The 20388-nt window shown below is 51.9% G+C and overlaps 1 protein-coding gene across 1 annotated transcript; it reads left to right on the forward strand.

Annotated features, from left to right (window-relative positions):
- Window positions 1-2826: 2826 nt before the first annotated feature.
- Window positions 2827-20080, forward strand: SC5D (sterol-C5-desaturase). Its single transcript, XM_088481861.1, has 5 exons — window positions 2827-2936; window positions 9197-9414; window positions 11789-11921; window positions 15724-15824; window positions 19546-20080. Exons 2-5 carry the CDS (start codon window positions 9205-9207, stop codon window positions 19966-19968), a joined length of 867 nt encoding a protein of 288 aa, XP_088337987.1. The 5' UTR covers window positions 2827-2936; window positions 9197-9204; the 3' UTR covers window positions 19969-20080.
- The last annotated feature ends 308 nt before the right edge of the window (window positions 20081-20388 follow it).

Genomic DNA, 20388 nt, shown 5'->3' on the forward strand with positions numbered 1-20388 from the left:
CACTGACAGAAAGTGCCATTTGTGGGTGGTGACGGGGGAGTGGTTGGCCGAACGCAAGCGTGCCAGTGCGTTTTAACGCGTTTGCATGGCCATACATAAAGTAGCCATTGCGCTGCCCCACGCAGCCTGAGGCCCGATAGCGTGCGCTGAAGCAATTCCTGAGTGAGGTCTGACCTGCCTTAACTGTGCGTGAGGCTTCGATGGTACTCGATTGTACCGATGTTTTCGCAGTCTTGCTAGCCATTACGGATGTGCGTGTAAAGTAAAGTGGGCACCCTCATGTAGTGCTGCGGCGGCATTGCGACCGTTATGGATTAGCATACTATCGCACTAAACTGCGTGCGTACGCTACATTGCGATCCGTAGTGAATCAGGCCCAAAGACCACAGAATACAGCATATAACAACATAAGAGTAAAATGCACTGTGCTCATACTGCCATCTAGTGGTGGTGATGAACCATAATCTATAAAGAGAAAGTAAAGGCAATTACATTCAGCTGGACAGTGAGGGCTTCCAGATGTCTGGTGTAATAATGCGGGGAACATGCAGTGATTGTGACTCGTCTGTGCTCCCTTCAGCCACACACTGAACACAGCAAATTAAGAAACAGCCCATTGATCAGGGAGTAAACACCTTTCTAAAGTAACAGTGAATGGACTATGCGCCTGATTCAGAGATGCATGCAATACCCGTCACTGACGCCATTCTGTACGCATTGGACTTGCAAAAATATACTAAAGACTCAGCCGCCATCGTGTGTATAGCGACGTCCACCTCCGGCGTCTCACATCTGCCACATATGTCTCCTCTCTCAGAGAAGCCCATAGAGGAAATGCAGCTTGATACTCTGGTGGGGAGGGGGGGACCGTGATTCACAGTAATTATCCATCTAAATGTGCGCACTTCACTAGGAAGTAGGCGGGATGTGGGAGATCAGGGCACTCTTCCGGGGGTGTCGAGGGCTACCCGTAAAATCAGGAGCCTCTCACAACTTCTGGGAGAGTAGATAGGTATGACTTACGTACAACAGTGGAAACATCAGTAACACATTGATCACCGGGATTATATGGGAATGGGTGAAGTGCCCAGGGTGATATGGGAGACGGAGAGGTGCTCTGGGTGATATGGGAGTCGGAGAGGTGCTCTGGGAGATGGAGGAGAGGTGCTCTGGGTGATATGGGAGTCGGAGAGGTGCTCTGGGAGATGGAGGAGAGGTGCTCTGGGTGATGGATAGGTGCTCTGGGTAATATGGGAGACGGAGAGGTGCTCTGAGTGACGGAGAGGTGCTCTGGGTGATATGGGAGACAGAGAGGTGCTCTGAGTGACGGAGAGGTGCTCTGGGTGATATGGGAGATGGAGAGGTGCTCTGGGTGATATGGGAGACGGAGAGGTGCTCTTGGTGATATGGGAGATGGAGGAGAGGTGCTCTGGGTGATATGGGAGACGGAGAGGTGCTCTGGGTGATATGGGAGATGGAGAGGTGCTCTGGGTGATATGGGAGACGGAGAGGTGCTCTTGGTGATATGGGAGATGGAGGAGAGGTGCTCTGGGTGATATGGGAGACGGAGAGGTGCTCTGGGTGATGGATAGGTGCTCTGGGTGATATGGGAGACGGAGAGGTGCTCTGAGTGACGGAGAGGTGCTCTGGGTGATATGGGAGATGGAGAGGTGCTCTGGGTGATATGGGAGACGGAGAGGTGCTCTTGGTGATATGGGAGATGGAGGAGAGGTGCTCTGGGTGATATGGGAGACGGAGAGGTGCTCTGGGTGATATGGGAGATGGAGAGGTGCTCTGGGTGATATGGGAGACGGAGAGGTGCTCTTGGTGATATGGGAGATGGAGGAGAGGTGCTCTGGGTGATATGGGAGACGGAGAGGTGCTCTGGGTGATATGGGAGATGGAGAGGTGCTCTGGGTGATATGGGAGACGGAGAGGTGCTCTTGGTGATATGGGAGATGGAGGAGAGGTGCTCTGGGTGATATGGGAGACGGAGAGGTGCTCTGGGTGATGGATAGGTGCTCTGGGTGATATGGGAGACGGAGAGGTGCTCTGAGTGACGGAGAGGTGCTCTGGGTGATATGGGAGACAGAGAGGTGCTCTGGGTGATATGGGAGACAGAGAGGTGCTCTGGGTGATATGGGAGACAGAGAGGTGCTCTGCGGGAGTGACATCACTGACAGAGGTGGGAGGGGTCAGAGTGACCGTGACGGCATGCTGACATCATTATTATCGCTCTCCAGTACATACACACATTCTATGGGATTTCATATATAATTATCCAATGAGAAATAGGAGTGCACAGCTTATTCCCTTGCTGCCTGACATCTGTGATTCTATTGGCTCCCACTTACAGGACCTCATTTTCTTCATTGCTTGTCATTTCAGCCATTTTGCTTGGCCTGTAGGAGCACCATGGGCTGAGGGTTGATATCACATCATGGTTATGACCTCTGTAATTCTGTGTATGCTGGTGGCTCCTTACTTTCATCTCAAACATTCCGATGTTTCCCGCCCAATAGTACATCAGCTGGCGCCATCGATGTTGGGCTCCTGGCGCCTGTCACTCAAAGACGTAGTCTCGCCCAAACCTAGCAACTAGCCCCGCCCCTAGCGAAGCTTCTGAGCTGCCCGGCGAGACTAGTCCTGCAGGCCACGCCCCCTACCCACAACCTTCCTCTTATCTCCGGGGGGCTGAGCCTAAAGAGGGGGCGGGTTCCAGGGGCGACAGGAGACAGGAGTTCTGCCAATCAGTGACATCCTTGCTGTCACATGACAGGGTCTGTTGCCGTCTCGCCAGTGGTACGGAGCATGACGTCACATCAGTCCATCTGTCCCCGCCCCTTCATCGTTCTCTCTGTAACTCTGGGCCCCGCCCCCTGTCACTCGCAGTCGCAGCTGGGACAACGCAAAGGAAGATACAGAGGAGCAAGCAGGTAACGGGGGGCACACAGGCTGGGGGGCCGGACAGGTAACGGGGGCACACAGGCTGGGGGGCCGGACAGGTAACGGGGACACACAGGCTGGGGGGCCGGACAGGTAACGGGGACACACAGGCTGGGGGGCCGGACAGGTAACGGGGACACACAGGCTGGGGGGCCGGACAGGTAACGGGGACACACAGGCTGGGGGGCCGGACAGGTAACGGGGGACACACAGGCCGGTGGCAGGACAGGTAACGGGGGACACACAGGCCGGTGGCAGGACAGGTAACAGGGGACACACAGGCTAGGGGGCTGGACAGGTGAAGGGGGACACACAGGTTGGGGGGCTGGACAGGTAAAGGGGGACACACAGGCTGGGGGGCTGGAGAGGTAACGGGGGACGCACAGGCTGGGGGGCTGGACAGGTAACGGGGGACACACAGGCCGGTGTCTGGACAGGTAACGGGGGACACACAGGCCGGTGTCTGGACAGGTGAAGGGGGACACACAGGCTGGGGGGCCGGACAGGTAACGGGGACACACAGGTTGGGGGGCCGGACAGGTAACGGGGGACACACAGGCTGGGGGGCCGGACAGGTAACGGGGACACACAGGCCGGTGTCTGGACAGGTGAAGGGGGACACACAGGCTGGGGGGCCGGACAGGTAACGGGGACACACAGGTTGGGGGGCTGGACAGGTAACGGGGGACACACAGGCTGGGGGGCCGGACAGGTAACGGGGACACACAGGCTGGGGGGCCGGACAGGTAACGGGGGCACACAGGCTGGGGGGCCGGACAGGTAACGGGGACACACAGGCTGGGGGGCCGGACAGGTAACGGGGACACACAGGCTGGGGGGCCGGACAGGTAACGGGGACACACAGGCTGGGGGGCCGGACAGGTAACGGGGACACACAGGCTGGGGGGCCGGACAGGTAACGGGGACACACAGGCTGGGGGGCCGGACAGGTAACGGGGACACACAGGCTGGGGGGCCGGACAGGTAACGGGGACACACAGGCTGGGGGGCCGGACAGGTAACGGGGGACACACAGGCCGGTGGCAGGACAGGTAACGGGGGACACACAGGCCGGTGGCAGGACAGGTAACAGGGGACACACAGGCTAGGGGGCTGGACAGGTGAAGGGGGACACACAGGTTGGGGGGCTGGACAGGTAAAGGGGGACACACAGGCTGGGGGGCTGGAGAGGTAACGGGGGACGCACAGGCTGGGGGGCTGGACAGGTAACGGGGGACACACAGGCCGGTGTCTGGACAGGTAACGGGGGACACACAGGCCGGTGTCTGGACAGGTGAAGGGGGACACACAGGCTGGGGGGCCGGACAGGTAACGGGGACACACAGGTTGGGGGGCCGGACAGGTAACGGGGGACACACAGGCTGGGGGGCCGGACAGGTAACGGGGACACACAGGCCGGTGTCTGGACAGGTGAAGGGGGACACACAGGCTGGGGGGCCGGACAGGTAACGGGGACACACAGGTTGGGGGGCTGGACAGGTAACGGGGGACACACAGGCTGGGGGGCCGGACAGGTAACGGGGACACACAGGCTGGGGGGCCGGACAGGTAACGGGGGCACACAGGCTGGGGGGCCGGACAGGTAACGGGGACACACAGGCTGGGGGGCCGGACAGGTAACGGGGACACACAGGCTGGGGGGCCGGACAGGTAACGGGGACACACAGGCTGGGGGGCCGGACAGGTAACGGGGACACACAGGCTGGGGGGCCGGACAGGTAACGGGGACACACAGGCTGGGGGGCCGGACAGGTAACGGGGACACACAGGCTGGGGGGCCGGACAGGTAACGGGGACACACAGGCTGGGGGGCTGGACAGGTAACGGGGGACACACAGGCCGGTGTCTGGACAGGTAACGGGGGACACACAGGCCGGTGGCAGGACAGGTAAAGGGGGACACACAGGCCGGTGGCAGGACAGGTAACAGGGGACACACAGGCTAGGGGGCTGGACAGGTAACGGGGGACACACAGGCCGGTGACTGGACAGGTAAAGGGGGACACACAGGCCGGTGTCTGGACAGGTAAAGGGGGACAAACAGGCCGGTGTCTGGACAGGTAAAGGGGGACACACAGGCCAGTGGCAGGACAGGTAAAGGGGGACACACAGGCCAGTGGCAGGACAGGTAACAGGGGACACACAGGCTAGGGGGCTGGACAGGTAACGGGGGACACACAGGCCGGTGACTGGACAGGTGAAGGGGGACACACAGGTTGGGGGGCTGGACAGGTAAAGGGGGACACACAGGCTGGGGGGCTGGAGAGGTAACGGGGGACGCACAGGCTGGGGGGCTGGACAGGTAACGGGGGACACACAGGCCGGTGTCTGGACAGGTAACGGGGGACACACAGGCCGGTGTCTGGACAGGTGAAGGGGGACACACAGGCTGGGGGGCCGGACAGGTAACGGGGACACACAGGCTGGGGGGCCGGACAGGTAACGGGGACACACAGGCTGGGGGGCCGGACAGGTAACGGGGACACACAGGCTGGGGGGCCGGACAGGTAACGGGGGCACACAGGCTGGGGGGCCGGACAGGTAACGGGGACACACAGGCTGGGGGGCCGGACAGGTAACGGGGACACAAAAGCTGGGGGGCCGGACAGGTAACGGGGACACACAGGCTGGGGGGCCGGACAGGTAACGGGGGCACACAGGCTGGGGGGCCGGACAGGTAACGGGGACACACAGGCTGGGGGGCCGGACAGGTAACGGGGACACACAGGCTGGGGGGCCGGACAGGTAACGGGGACACACAGGCTGGGGGGCCGGACAGGTAACGGGGGACACACAGGCCGGTGTCTGGACAGGTAACGGGGGACACACAGGCCGGTGGCAGGACAGGTAAAGGGGGACACACAGGCCGGTGGCAGGACAGGTAACGGGGGACACACAGGCCGGTGACTGGACAGGTGAAGGGGGACACACAGGTTGGGGGGCTGGACAGGTAAAGGGGGACACACAGGCTGGGGGGCTGGAGAGGTAACGGGGGACGCACAGGCTGGGGGGCTGGACAGGTAACGGGGGACACACAGGCCGGTGTCTGGACAGGTAACGGGGGACACACAGGCCGGTGTCTGGACAGGTGAAGGGGGACACACAGGTTGGGGGGCTGGACAGGTAACGGGGGACACACAGGCCGGTGACTGGACAGGTGAAGGGGGACACACAGGTTGGGGGGCTGGACAGGTAACGGGGGACACACAGGCCGGTGTCTGGACAGGTAAAGGGGGACACACAGGCCGGTGTCTGGACAGGTAAAGGGGGACAAACAGGCCGGTGTCTGGACAGGTAAAGGGGGACACACAGGCCAGTGGCAGGACAGGTAAAGGGGGACACACAGGCCAGTGGCAGGACAGGTAACAGGGGACACACAGGCTAGGGGGCTGGACAGGTAACGGGGGACACACAGGCCGGTGACTGGACAGGTGAAGGGGGACACACAGGTTGGGGGGCTGGACAGGTAAAGGGGGACACACAGGCTGGGGGGCTGGAGAGGTAACGGGGGACGCACAGGCTGGGGGGCTGGACAGGTAACGGGGGACACACAGGCCGGTGTCTGGACAGGTAACGGGGGACACACAGGCCGGTGTCTGGACAGGTGAAGGGGGACACACAGGTTGGGGGGCTGGACAGGTAACGGGGGACACACAGGCCGGTGACTGGACAGGTGAAGGGGGACACACAGGTTGGGGGGCTGGACAGGTAACGGGGGACACACAGGCCGGTGTCTGGACAGGTAAAGGGGGACACACAGGCCGGTGTCTGGACAGGTAAAGGGGGACAAACAGGCCGGTGTCTGGACAGGTAAAGGGGGACACACAGGCCAGTGGCAGGACAGGTAAAGGGGGACACACAGGCCAGTGGCAGGACAGGTAACGGGGGACACACAGGCCAGTGGCAGGACAGGTAAAGGGGGACACACAGGCCGGTGGCAGGACAGGTAAAGGGGGACACACAGGCCGGTGGCTGCACAGGTAACGGGGGACACACAAGCCGGGAATGGGCAGGTGATTGTGTACACACAGGCTGGGGAGAGGACATGTAATGAGCGACACATAAATTGGGGAGCGGACAGGTAACGGAGGACACAAAGGCTGGGAACGGACAGATAACTGGGTACACAAGCCAGGGAACGGGCAGCTGATGGAGTACACACAGGCGAGCGAGCGGACATATAATGGGCGACACAGACTGGGGACCACATAGTGGGGAACGGATAGCTATCAAGGAAATTGTATTGTGCAGTTGGTCAATAGGGACTTATACAAACCCTAGAAACTTGAGACTGTCCACTAATGTTTGCAGCTGTAAAGTGGGAAAAGCAGAAGAACATGATCAATGTGACATTGCTCCAATTGGCTGCATATAGGGCCTGATTCAGAGCCTCTCGTAAGCGGCCGCTCGTTCGCTCCGAGCGATGTTCGCACATCTGCGCATGCGTATGGGTTGTAATTAGGGATGTGCAGGCTCGGATAGGTTCGAGTTTGCACGTGGAGTTCGGATTTTTCCCTCCAAAAAAACGGAACTCAGAACGAGGCAAAACGTCATCTTACATGGACGAACATCATCATTCCTGGACAAAAGACCAGGAATGATGATGTTCGTCCATGTAAGATGACGTTTTGCCTCGTTCTGAGTTCCGTTTTTTTGGAGGGAAAAATCCGAACTCCACGTGCAAACTCGAACCTATCCGAGCCTGCACATCCCTAGTTGTAATGCACATGCGCCAACCAGTCAGTGCGGTCGGAAATCGTGTGCTCGCAAAATAGCGAATGCCTGCTAATTTGAGTGACAGGATGAGGCGTTTGTGGGTGGTAACAGGGGAAGGTGCTTGAAAACGGGGAGTGGAGATCCAAACGCAGGCGTGCCAAACGGTCAAAACGGGCGTTTTAAGGGTGTGCATAATTAACAAAGCAGCATCATCGACCACGTCACTTGGTTGTCTTTTAGCCTGAACTGCTCGCATGATTGCGGTAGGAAAATGCTACCACAAGAATAGCAAGCAGTTCATACGCCTTTCGATGTACTCGATTAATCTAATAAATAGTGGAGATGACGTATGATGCGAGCGGCCAGGGGGCATCTTTACAAAATAGCGAGCGCATGTTTCGTTCGCTCGCTCAGACATAGCGGCGTCAACAGACCGCAAAGAGCGAGCGCTCAATTTAAATAGCCGGCCCCTTTTTCTGAACGAGCGAGTGCAAATAGCGTCCGGCTCTGAATCAGGCCCATAGTTTCCATACATACAAGTAGAATGTTTGCAGATTATACAGCACACCTCTATTTATCACCATGATACCGAGGGCAGTTTATCTGCAGTTCATCAGTCTGTGAACACCCTGCTCTTATGTGGAGGTTTTCTGCCTCTCAGACCAGATGTACTAAACTCTGGAAAGTGATAAAATGGAAAGTGATAAGCTACCAACCAATCAGCTCCTAACTGTCATTTTTCCAACACATCCTGTAACATGACAGTTGGGAGCTGAGTGGCTGGTAGTTTATCACTCTACACTTTATCACTTTCCAGAGCTTAGTACATCTGGCCCGAAGTGTTCCAGGAATAAGCCCGTTAAACACACATGTACATAGAACTTTGACCCAGAGGGAATCCAGCAAATCTCTTTGGATACCCCGTAGGTAATGCCATCTCAAAATAGCTGCTTGATAATTTGATTTAAGATGCTGTTCCCATAGAGGTATATGGGGATGGCGGTATGTGCGAAAACTAGGGTAACGGGGATAGGGAGAAGCTGTAATGGAGCCTTTAGTCTGCGTTTGTCAGTAAAATGTCTTTTCACTGCTTGATAAGTAGGATCTGTCCTCTCATCTCAGTGATATCACCACTTCCTAGTGACTTATTAGGAGTCTCTGCAGTGTGTGTGCAACCAACAGGTCACGATCACTCCTAAGGGGTAAATTTACTAAAGTGAGAGTTGTTAGAAGTGATGTTTCCCATAGCAACCAATCAGATTCTACTTAACATTTAACTAGCACCTTCTGGAAGATAATAACTAGACTCTGATTGGTTGCTATGGGCAACATCACTTTTAAAACTCACTTCTAAAAACTCTCACTGTAGTAAATTTACCCCCTAGACTGAGGAGAATAAGCGGCCTATAATTAAGAAGCCATGGCTTGTATCCTTTCCTTCCGCTGACAAGGTGGCTGATGGGACATGGGGATGAGGTGCGAGCCACTGCATTATTTCCGCTCTTTCCTTTCAGATGAGACGATGGATTTGGTTCTGAATGCCGCAGATTATTATGTGTTCACCCCCTACGTCTACTCAAGTTCCTGGAGCGAGGATGAGCCCTTCCGCCAGTACCTCAGCCTCTTAGCAATCACAATGCTGGGGGCTCTCGTCATTTACTTCTTCTTTGGGGGTCTCAGTTACTATTTCGTGTTTGACCACTCTTTGATGAAGCATCCGCAGTTCCTGGAGGTGAGGAGGCATGGGCACCTAACGCCCTGTGTGAGGCTGGCAGATGCTTGTGTTGTATATAATAGAAAGTGCTGGAAGACTGGAGTCATATGAATAATATAATATGTATATGTACGTAAATTGTGTGTGTATATGTATAATATATATATATATATATATATTTATTTATTTATTTTTATATATAATCTCACACATTATTAAAAACAAGTAAATATGGAAGTGTTATGAGAGGTCTTTACAGAACTTTATTACAGATGGACGATGCCTTTGGAAGGTCATTGAGCCTGTTGAAACGGTATGCAATCGCGAAGCCAACTGCCTAAATACCGGCAGCCGGCTTCCCGACTGTCATATCCCGGCAAAGGTGAAATGCCGGGCGTCTAGATGTAGACGCCCGGCATTTCCCCGACGCAGGGAAACCGGCGCCCGGCATCCTGATCGTAGCGATGCCAGGCGCCGCGAGCGGACAGCCGCGCGCGGGGGGGGGGGAGGGTTAGGTTTAGGGCTCCCGGGGGCGACTTAGGGTTAGGCACCCCCCCGGGAGGGTTAGGATTAGGCTAGGGGGAGGGAGGGTTAGGGCTAGGCACCCCCCTGGGAGGGTTAGGGTTAGGCACCCCCCGGGAGGGTTAGGGTTAGGCTAGGGGGAGGGTTAGGGTTAGGCACCCTGGGGGGGGACTTAGGTTTAGGGGAAGGTGGTGGTTAGGGTTAGGCACTTAGAGGGGGGATTAGGGTTAGGCACTTGGGGGGGGGAGGTTAGGGTTGGGCACCCCTAAGGAGGGTTAGGGGGGTTAGGTTAGGTTAGACAATACTTACCTATCCACGATCGGGATTTCCAGCGCTGTCGGGCTTCCGGTGCTGGGATCTCTGCTGATGTCAGGCTGCCGCTGCTGGGAATCCAACCGCCTGCCATTCGGCCGGCGATATTTCATACCAATTTCCGTTGAAACAGACAAACCAGTCTACTCAGCTTTTAGTCGAACAAACTCATTGTTTACATTAATAGTTATAATTAATATATACAATATATATCTATAATTAAAACCGTTTTTCTTTCAAAGAAATAAATCCATGATCTTACAGTCACTATCGTATGATAAAACCAGCCTGAAGGTTTATCCAGTCAGTGTTTAAAGCAATCAGTACAGGGAACTAGCAGCACTAGTAATCAGGACTGAGGGTCTGATTCAGACCCGGTCGCAAGCGCTGAGCGCTCGCAACCGGGTCGATGGTGGCCCAGAGCGCATGCGCACGACGGAGCCGGCTCCGTCGTGCGCATGCGCGAGACATGGATAGCGACGGGCACTCCGTCGCTCCGGGTCTCGTACCAAAAGGGGGCGTGCTGTCAATGTTAAGTGACCACGCCCCCTTTGGTGGGCGGGCTGGGGGAGTGGCTGCCCAAACGGAGGCGTTCCCATATGAACGCCTCCGTTTGGGGGCGGCCCCACTGACATCACGAGTGATGTCAGTGGGAGAGATTTCGGCTCTGTTTGAGCCGAAATCTCTCTGGGGCTTGCGGCAACGAGACCCTACCACAAGGGTCTCGTCGCAAGCGCGATGGTCTTGACCATCGCGACCATCTTCCTGGCCGCTCGCTATAGCTGTGGGTGGTCACCCACAGCTATGCGAGCGGCCAGGAGGCCGTTCTAAAAAAAAAAAAGACCGTCCCTGATTCAGAGCGAGCGCTCTGTCAGAGCGTCCGGCTCTGAATCAGGGCAAGACAGTACAGATTGCCGTAATCACGCCAAACAGCCCTTTTGCGTCTATTTTGCTGGAATGTGCGTTTTAGTTGCATATTAAACGAATCGCTGCAGTCTCGTGCAGCGGTTCTGTAAGACACATATTCGAGCGAAAAAGACGCTACACAGCTCGGCACAGCCTGGCGACTCGTGACGCATGGCGTATATATAGAGGCTAGCTGTATGAGGACACATCTGTAGTGTAAGCAGTTCTCCATAAGGATCCTACTAGCACAGACGCTGTCATATAATCACTGTACATATCTGTACATATAGGATCTCTTTGAAGTTCACGGCCACATTCCGTTATGTCCTTTCTGCAAGTCTGTCCTCCTGTAAAGGTCCCAATTTCTTACGGTTCCCCATCTGACTTAGGAGGCGGCTATATCATGCAGGTGAGAGACCTACGACATAAGGTTGATATGGGCCAGTGGGCAGCAGTGATGTAGAATTATCTCCTGCAGCCAGTATTGTGGGACCAGTTGCGAGGACAATATTCCCGGACGTTGCGGTAAGACGTCCCTGCTGGGGTGACAGTAAAGTCTGCATTGCCAGGACAGAACGGAGCCATGATGTGCGCGCCTGTGAGACTATAACGTGTATATTATACTCATTTGTTTCATCTCCTCTCTCTCTAGAACCAAGTCCAACGAGAGATCATCTTCACGCTGAAGTCCATGCCGTGGATAAGTATCCCAACAGTCGCCATATTCTTAGTTGAAGTCCGGGGATATAGTCGGCTCTATGACAACATTGACAGTTCCCCCTACGGTAACTTATCTTCTGACTGCACTATCATTAGGCCACACCGATCACCTCTTACCCGTCGCTCCCGATGGTCTGCCCCTCCTCCGTTCTTGTTGATCCGTCGTCCATCGCTAGCTCCTGATGCGTAGACCACACAGCGCCACTGCAGTGTCAGCCTCATGGATTTAGACGGGGGGGAACCCTGTCTGGCACACTGGGGGTCATTCAGACCCGCTCGCGAGCAAAGTTCGCTCGCTAGCGGGTCGATGTTGTGAGAATGCACATGCGCACGACGGAGGTAGCTCCGTCGTGCGCATGCGCGAGACCCGGACTGCGACAGCCAAGCTGTCGCTCCGGGTCTTGCACCAAAGGGGGCGTGCTGTCGATGGTGACTGACAGCACGCCCCCTTTGGTGGGCGTGCCGGGGGCGTGGCTGCCAGACGGAGGCGTTCCCATGGGAACGCCTACCGTCTGAAGCCGGCCCCACTGACATCACTAGTGATGTCAGTGGGAGTGATTTTGGCTCTGATAGAGCCAAAATCACTCCTAGGCTTGCGGCAGCGAGACCCTACCGCAGGGTCTCGTCGCAAGCCCGATGGTCGCGATGGTCAAAGACCATCGCGACCATCTTTTTGGCCGCTCGCATATGCTGTGGGTGGTCACCCACAGCTATGCGAGCGGCCAGGAGGCCGCTCCATTTTCAGGTAGGAGGGCCCTGATTCAGAGCGAGCGCTCTGGTCAGAGCGTTCAGCTCTGAATCAGGCCCACTGTGTAATATTCCCCTTCCCTCGTGCTGGGTTACTTTATAGGTTATAATTATAAAGTGTTGTGGTACCTATCTGACCAATCACTTATTGATGATGTTGGAAGAGGTCCATATCCGCAGTTGGGTCTGTGTCACTTTCTGTCAGTCGTCACAAGCGGGAGAATGGGGAAGATCCTGTATCCGCCTATTACGGGGTATTTTAAAAGTGGAGCAACGACTGCTGTATAGCTGCGCGATTGCGTTTGCCTTATTTTTCCATTTTTGGAAAACGCGTTAAGAAGGAGAAATAGAGCATATGAGGCTCGTCTTCTCAGCCGCCATTATGGACGTTACAGAACAGTGGGCCTGATTCAGAGCCGGACTCTATTTGCGGACGGTCGTTCTGAAAAAGAGGCCGGATATTTAAATTTAGCGCTCGCTCTTTGCGGTCTGTTGACGCCTCTATGTCTGAACGAGCGAACGAAACATGCGCTCGCTATTTTGAAAAAACGCCCCCCTGGCCGCTCGCATCATACGTCAATATGCTATTTATTAGATTAATCGAGTACATCGAACGGCGTCTGAACTGTTCGCTATTCTTGTGGTAGCATTTTCCTACCGCAATCATGCGAACAGTTCAGGCTAAAAGACAACCAAGTGACGTGGCCGATGACGCTGATTTGTTAATTATGCACACTCTTAAAACGCCCGTTTTGACCGTTTGGCACGCCTTTCTCCACTCCCTGTTTTCAAGCATCTTCCCCCGTTACCACCCACATACGCCTCATCCTGTCACTCATATTAGCAGGCACTCGCTATTTTGTGAGCACACGATTTCCGACAGCAATGACTGGTTGGCGCATGCGCATTACAACCCATACGCATGCGCAGATGTGTGAACATCGCTTGGAGCGAACGAGCGGCCGCTTACGAGCGGCTCTGAATCAGGCCCAGTATTTGCTATAGTTTAGCGTCTGACTGTCTGTTATAAAAGGGCTCGTATGTCCCTGGCTGGACACTCTTTTAGTTCAGACACCCCTGGGGGCACTAACGCTACATACGTACGGTCAGATTTTGTTAAAGATCTGAACGATAACGATTGTAAAAATCGTACATATCCTTTGACATGTTGCGCATGCATCGACCAACGACGCGCATTCCCGCACATCAGATAACGATATCTGACATCGACTGTGTTTGCAGTAAGATTTGAACGATTTCATTCATTTTATTACTGAGAAATCGTTCACAAAATCGTTCAAATCGTTGATGAAATCGTTCAATCGTTCATCGTTATCCGAAATCGATGATCTGACAAATCTGACCGTGTGTACACACCTTAACGGCCGTTCTGGAGACTACGACTCTCAGCCCTCCGGCTTCCATTGACGACATGTCGGTGGTTATGATACGACGGATCTCGTTTATTTCTTGCAGTGATGTATATCTGCTTATCAGTGAATATTGGGCCTGATTCAGACCCACTCGCGAGCGGCTGTCCGCTCGCTAGTGGGTCGATGTTCTGGACTGAGCATGCGCACGACGGAGGGAGCTCCGTCGTGCGCATGCGCCAGACGCGACGAGCGAAGGAAAGTCCTTCGCTCGTTGTGTCTGATCAAAGGGGGCGTGCTGTCGATGTTGATTGACAGCACGCCCCCTTTGGTAGGCGTGCCGGGGGCGTGCCTCCCTGACGGGGGCGTTCCCACGGGAACGCCTACCGTCAGAAGCCGGCCCACTGACATCACTAGTGATGTCAGTGGGAGTGATTTTGGCTCTGATAGAGCCAAAATCACTCCGGAGCTTGCGGTTGAAAACCTCAACCGCAGGCTCCGGCTCGCAGTTTCGATGGTCGCGATGGTCACGACCATCGCGGCCATCAAAATGCACGCTCGTATAGCCTGTGGGTGGTGACCCACAGCTATACGAGCGTCCAGGAGGACGCTCCATTTTCATGGAGGCCGGCCCTCATTCAGAGCGTGCGGCTCTGAATGAGGGCCAATGCTCATAAAGCCACTATCACCCCCCATGTACTAATTTCTACGTCTCTTACCTAAGTATTGTTATTTGCTGTAGATGTGCTGTATATATGGAGGCTCTGCAATGTGAACTTTACGCACTTGATATATATCTATGTGTATCTATCTATGTGTATCTATCTATGTGTATCTATCTATGTGTATCTATCTATGTGTATCTATCTATGTGTGTATATATCTATGTGTGTATATATCTATGTGTATCTATGTGTATCTATCTATGTGTATCTATCTATGTGTATCTATCTATGTGTATCTATGTATGTGTATCTATCTATGTGTGTATATCTATGTGTATCTATCTATGTGTATCTATCTATGTGTATCTATCTATGTGTATCTATCTATGTGTATCTATCTATGTGTGTATCTATCTATGTGTGTATCTATCTATGTGTATCTATCTATGTGTATCTATCTATGTGTATCTATCTATGTGTGTATCTATCTATGTGTGTATCTATCTATGTGTGTATCTATCTATGTGTATCTATCTATGTGTATATATCTATGTGTATATATCTATGTATGTGTATATATCTATGTGTATCTATGTGTATCTATCTATGTGTATCTATGTGTATATATCTATGTGTATCTATGTGTATATATCTATGTGTATCTATCTATGTGTATCTATCTATGTGTATCTATCTATGTGTGTATATCTATGTGTATCTATGTGTGTATCTATCTATGTGTGTATCTATCTATGTGTATCTATCTATGTGTATATATCTATGTGTATATATCTATGTATGTGTATATATCTATGTGTATCTATGTGTATCTATCTATGTGTATCTATGTGTATATATCTATGTGTATCTATCTATGTGTATCTATCTATGTGTATCTATCTATGTGTATCTATCTATGTGTGTATATCTATGTGTATCTATCTATGTGTATCTATCTATGTGTATCTATCTATGTGTATCTATCTATGTGTGTATATCTATGTGTATCTATGTGTGTATATCTATGTGTATATATCTATGTGTATATATCTATGTGTCCTACTAATGATCTGTCTATTCTATAGGCTGGTTCGGGGTGATTCTCAGTATGTTCTCTTTCCTCTTCTTCACGGATATGTTAATTTACTGGATCCATCGATTCCTGCATCATAAATTGATTTACAAGGTACAGTACAGAATGTAGCTTATTTTTTACAGTTTTATGGTGTTTTAAGGAATTCTGCATACCTATTTTTATATCCCTCCTATTTAATGTCCTTTTTTAAGTTAATATTTGAAATAAAAAATAGGTTTGAATTTCGCTAATCGACAAACATACCAAAGAAAACCGCACTACCCCAGCCCACGTATAATCCATTATTGACTCCCCGGCCTCTCTCTTTGTGGCTTGGGGATATAGGCCCTGAGACAGACCCGCTCGCTGCCGCAGGCAGCTCGCAGGGCCTGTCGGCGTTTCTTTTTTTTTTTCTCCAGGCCGCTCACAAAGCTGTGGGTGTCCACCCACAGCTTGTGCGAGCAGGCTGGAGACCGTCGCGATTATCGCGACCATCGGGCTTGCGACGAGACCCTGGGGTAGGGTCTCGGCTGCCGCAAGCCCGAATGGACTCCCTGCTCTAATAGAGCAGGGAGTCCACTACTGACATCACTAGTGATGTCAGTTGGTCGTCCCACAAACGCCAGGCGTTCCTAAGGGAGCGCCTGCGTTTGTGCAGCCACCCCCCCTACCCGTCTACAAAACGGGGCGAGCTGTCACTCGCTATCGACAGCCGCCCCGTCTTGTATCGAGCCCCGCAGCGACTGAAGCTCAGTCGCTCGTCGGGGCTCGCGCACGCCGGACGCGGCGCCTGAGCAGGGCCCCAATATCGTGCGAGCGGCTCTGAATTAGGCCCATGGACCTTAAGCCTATGTACTATGGTTTGCTTTTGTTTTTTTTTAATTAACAATAGTTTTTATTGAGTTTTACAAGAACAGATAACGTAGACAGAAATGATGTTCAATGTTTTTATGGTGCAACGTACATAGACGTTTTGTACTCGTGTGGAGCTCGGCGGTCACTGACTGGGAGTCTGTAAGAAACCTACAGATGTGTCCTCCCTTGTCTTTGCTGCAGTCGCGCCAAACAACCCCTCTGTGCGCCTGGTCTCGCGAGACTCTGCTAGCGCCGAGCGTCTATTTTTGACAAAAAATGCATCTAAGTGGCAATGTAATGTGACTAGGACGCACCAGTAGACGGTGCTGATAAGTGTGATATGTGACACTTGTATATATGTGTACTACTGAGTCTCTGAATTAGCGTACAAAGTGCTACAATGTGGCAGTCACAGCTTTTCCCCACACAAAGTTCCGTTTACAGTCTCAGTCTCACACAGATATACAAGTGTCACATGTAATTAATCAGTACCGTCTGCTGGTGTGTCCTAGTCACATCGCATTGCGACCTAGGGCCGTATTCAATTAGCGGAAAAAACTGCAGGTTTCTTCGCCATTGGCGAAAACGGCAGTTTTTCGCCAAAAAACTGTGAAATTTTTACCAAAAAATGGCGAAAAGAGTAAACAAGATTTGCGCGGTCGTTTTTCGCCAAAGTACACGACTTGCGGAAAAAAAAAATTGGGGTAATTTATGATTGGGGGGCGGGGGGTATCCAAAGGGTTCTGAAAGAAATCCCAACATTTTTAGCCAAAAATAGTGATTTTGCATTTTTTTTTTTCCTCCTGGTCCGGGATGGAGAAAACCTTTTCTCCAGTTTTTTTTCTCCATTTTCGCCTGTTTGCCGTTTTCACCGTTTTTTTGGGTGAAAATTTTGCCAAAAAATGACCGTTTTCACTGCTAGATGCGATTTTGGCAAAAAAAAAAATTATGCCCGAACGCTAGCAGGCTTGCAGGGTAACTGACGGCTCTCTCACACCAGGCACATCACGCTACAGCGTATAGATGAGCAAGGACACATCTGTACTTTTTACAATTATATATTCTGCACTTTCTGTAAATACTCATATAATGCAGCGTTGACACTGGACCTGATTCATACCCGCTCGCGAGCGCATAGCGTTCGCAAGTGAGTCGATGGTGGGCCATTGCGCACGCATGAGCCCCGGGGCTCGCTACAAGACGGGGCGGCTGTCGATGTTGATCGTCAGCTCGCCCCGTTTTGTAGGCGGGGAGGGGCGGTGGCTGCACAAACGGAGGCGTTCCCGAAGGAACGCCTGCCGTTTGTGGACGGCCCTACTGACATCACTAGTGATGTCAGTAGTGGACTTCCTGCTCTATTTCAGCAGGAAGTCCACTCGGGCTTGCGAGACCTGAGACCCTACCACAGGGTCTCCTCGTAAGCCCGATAATCGCGACCATCGCCAGGCCGCACGCACACGCTGTGGGTGGTCACCTGCAGCTGTGTGAGCGGCCTGGAGGCCGGTCAAAAAAGAAATAGGGACGCCCTGATTTAGAGCCAGCGCACGCATATAGCGTGCGCCTCTGAATCAGGCCTACTGTCCATACCCTGGATTATACCCCTGAGTATCGCCTCTTAATTCCCTATAGAGCAGTTGTGACCATTCTGTATATATGGCAGCAGCGATGTGACTTGTAATATGTTCATGTAACGTCATGTTATGAGATCTGACGCATATTATGTTCACAAAATGCCGTCAGGGGAGGGGGCTGATGGGACGTAACGTATAAACGCCAAATTATATTTGGATGAGGTGACCCAAAATGTAATCCTGTGTTTCCTGATGAGAAGATCGCATTGCAGGATAGATGCAGAGAACAGGTGGAGGGACAGGTAACGCACAGTACATGATTATACACGCCTGGGCTTCCCACACACAAGGTGAGAGCTACACTCTCTGCACAGGCTGTCTGCCCTGGTTCTATTACTTTCCAAGGCTGTACCCTAAGCAGATAACAGCCACTTAAAGAAACACAGTACATTCCCATATACTACAAACCTATAATATACATTTCTTTATTTTCTAACGAGTCCAGTTCCCGGTAAGAGTCGGCTTTGGCATGACCATGAATAAAGCTCAGGGACAGACACGTAACGTGGCTGGAGGTGACTGAAGTGGTTTTTCTCATGGACAACTTTACGCGACCTTTTTGCATCTCACGTCAAAACTAAATCTTTCGTGTTGACGTCAGGAGGAAAAACAACTAATGTCGTCTACAAGACAATCTTCTAAGACCTCGGTTAAAAAAAAAAAAAAGACTATTGCTGTAAATTCAAAATTGCTCAAGTGCGAATCCTGGGCCGCTGGTTAGTATAATATAAAATACCTCCAGTGTCAGCTCCAGTTCCCTATCACAAACTACAAAGTATCCCTTAACACTCCTCTCTTTACGGAAGTAAAGCCTTTTTCATTTAATATTTAGTTAACCCATGTTTTGGGGATTAGGGAAAAAGTTGAAGTCATTCGAAGGAAGTTAAAAATAAATCCATAATTCATTAAGGTAAACGGTCACCTGTGTTTCTGTGGGGTCTATTTACTAAGCAGTGTTAGGAGACAGAGTGAAAAGTGATAAGAAAGTGATAAGGTGCCAGCCAATCAGCTCCCAACTGGAATTTTTCAAACAGCCTGTGAGATGGCAGTTAGGAGCTGATTGGCTGGCACCTTTCACTTTTCACTCTGTCTCCTAACACTGCTTAGTAAATACAGCCCTTTGTTTCTTCTAGGATTCTCCCCATTCTCTTGCTCCAGGGTTTTACTCCTGCTCAAAGGAAGGATGTGAAATGGTAGCATCAAACTGTAGATTTTTAAAGAAGACCTCTGAATAGGTCTTGCTGGGCCTTGTAGTTCTACAGCTGCTCAAGAGCCACAAGGTGCCTACATCTAGTGTATAGTATATTTTACCTTGCATTATATTTGTGTCTTTTCATGTTTTGCAGACTGTGCACAAGCCTCATCACACCTGGAAAGTGACCACCCCCTTTGCCAGCCACGCGTTTCACCCTCTAGATGGCTTCTTACAGAGCTTGCCCTATCACATCTATCCCTTTATTTTCCCCTTACACAAGTTAACCTATCTGGGCCTTTACGTATTCGTAAATATCTGGACTGTATCAATTCACGATGGAGATTACCGCGTTCCTAAGTATCTTGAGAATATCATTAACGGCGCCGCCCACCACACCGACCACCACCTGTTTTTTGACTATAATTACGGCCAGTATTTTACTCTCTGGGATAAAATCGGGGGGTCCTACAAGAACCCATCCGCTCTGGAAGGAAACGGGCCCCGTGAATTGTGCAAAAAGCTGGAGGAGGAGAGAACATGTCAGCAAACGAAGAAGGATAAAAAGAGGATTTAAGATCCGAAGTGATGTGAGACCAGCAAACCTAATTCTCTTACGGCTCAGCACCTTATTAAGTTTCATTTGAGGAACTGTTATCTCTGTAGATTAAACTCTCTGTGCACCATCATTTACTCTGCGTTATAAGAGATAACAGACATAATTCCAACATGATTCATTGTAACCTCTGTAATTGCAAAGTATGCTTTAGTGAATGAGGTTGGTAAAAAACAATAATTGATACAGCTGGTAAATCAGCGCTTGGATATATATAATCTGTGGAGTACTGACCAGTGGGGCTGAAGTGCATCCATACTGATGGGTTATCACACAAAATTAATTACCCCAGCCTGATAAGTTATCATTGAGAAAATAACATAACATTGAAACTCAGGTGTAAACTCTGCCGACCTTTGTGTATATTCCCCTGGGATTAAT

The sequence above is a fragment of the Taudactylus pleione genome, unplaced genomic scaffold (genome assembly GCF_031769625.1).
Source record: "Taudactylus pleione unplaced genomic scaffold, aTauple2 ptg000278l, whole genome shotgun sequence".
Lineage (NCBI taxonomy): Eukaryota > Metazoa > Chordata > Amphibia > Anura > Myobatrachidae > Taudactylus > Taudactylus pleione.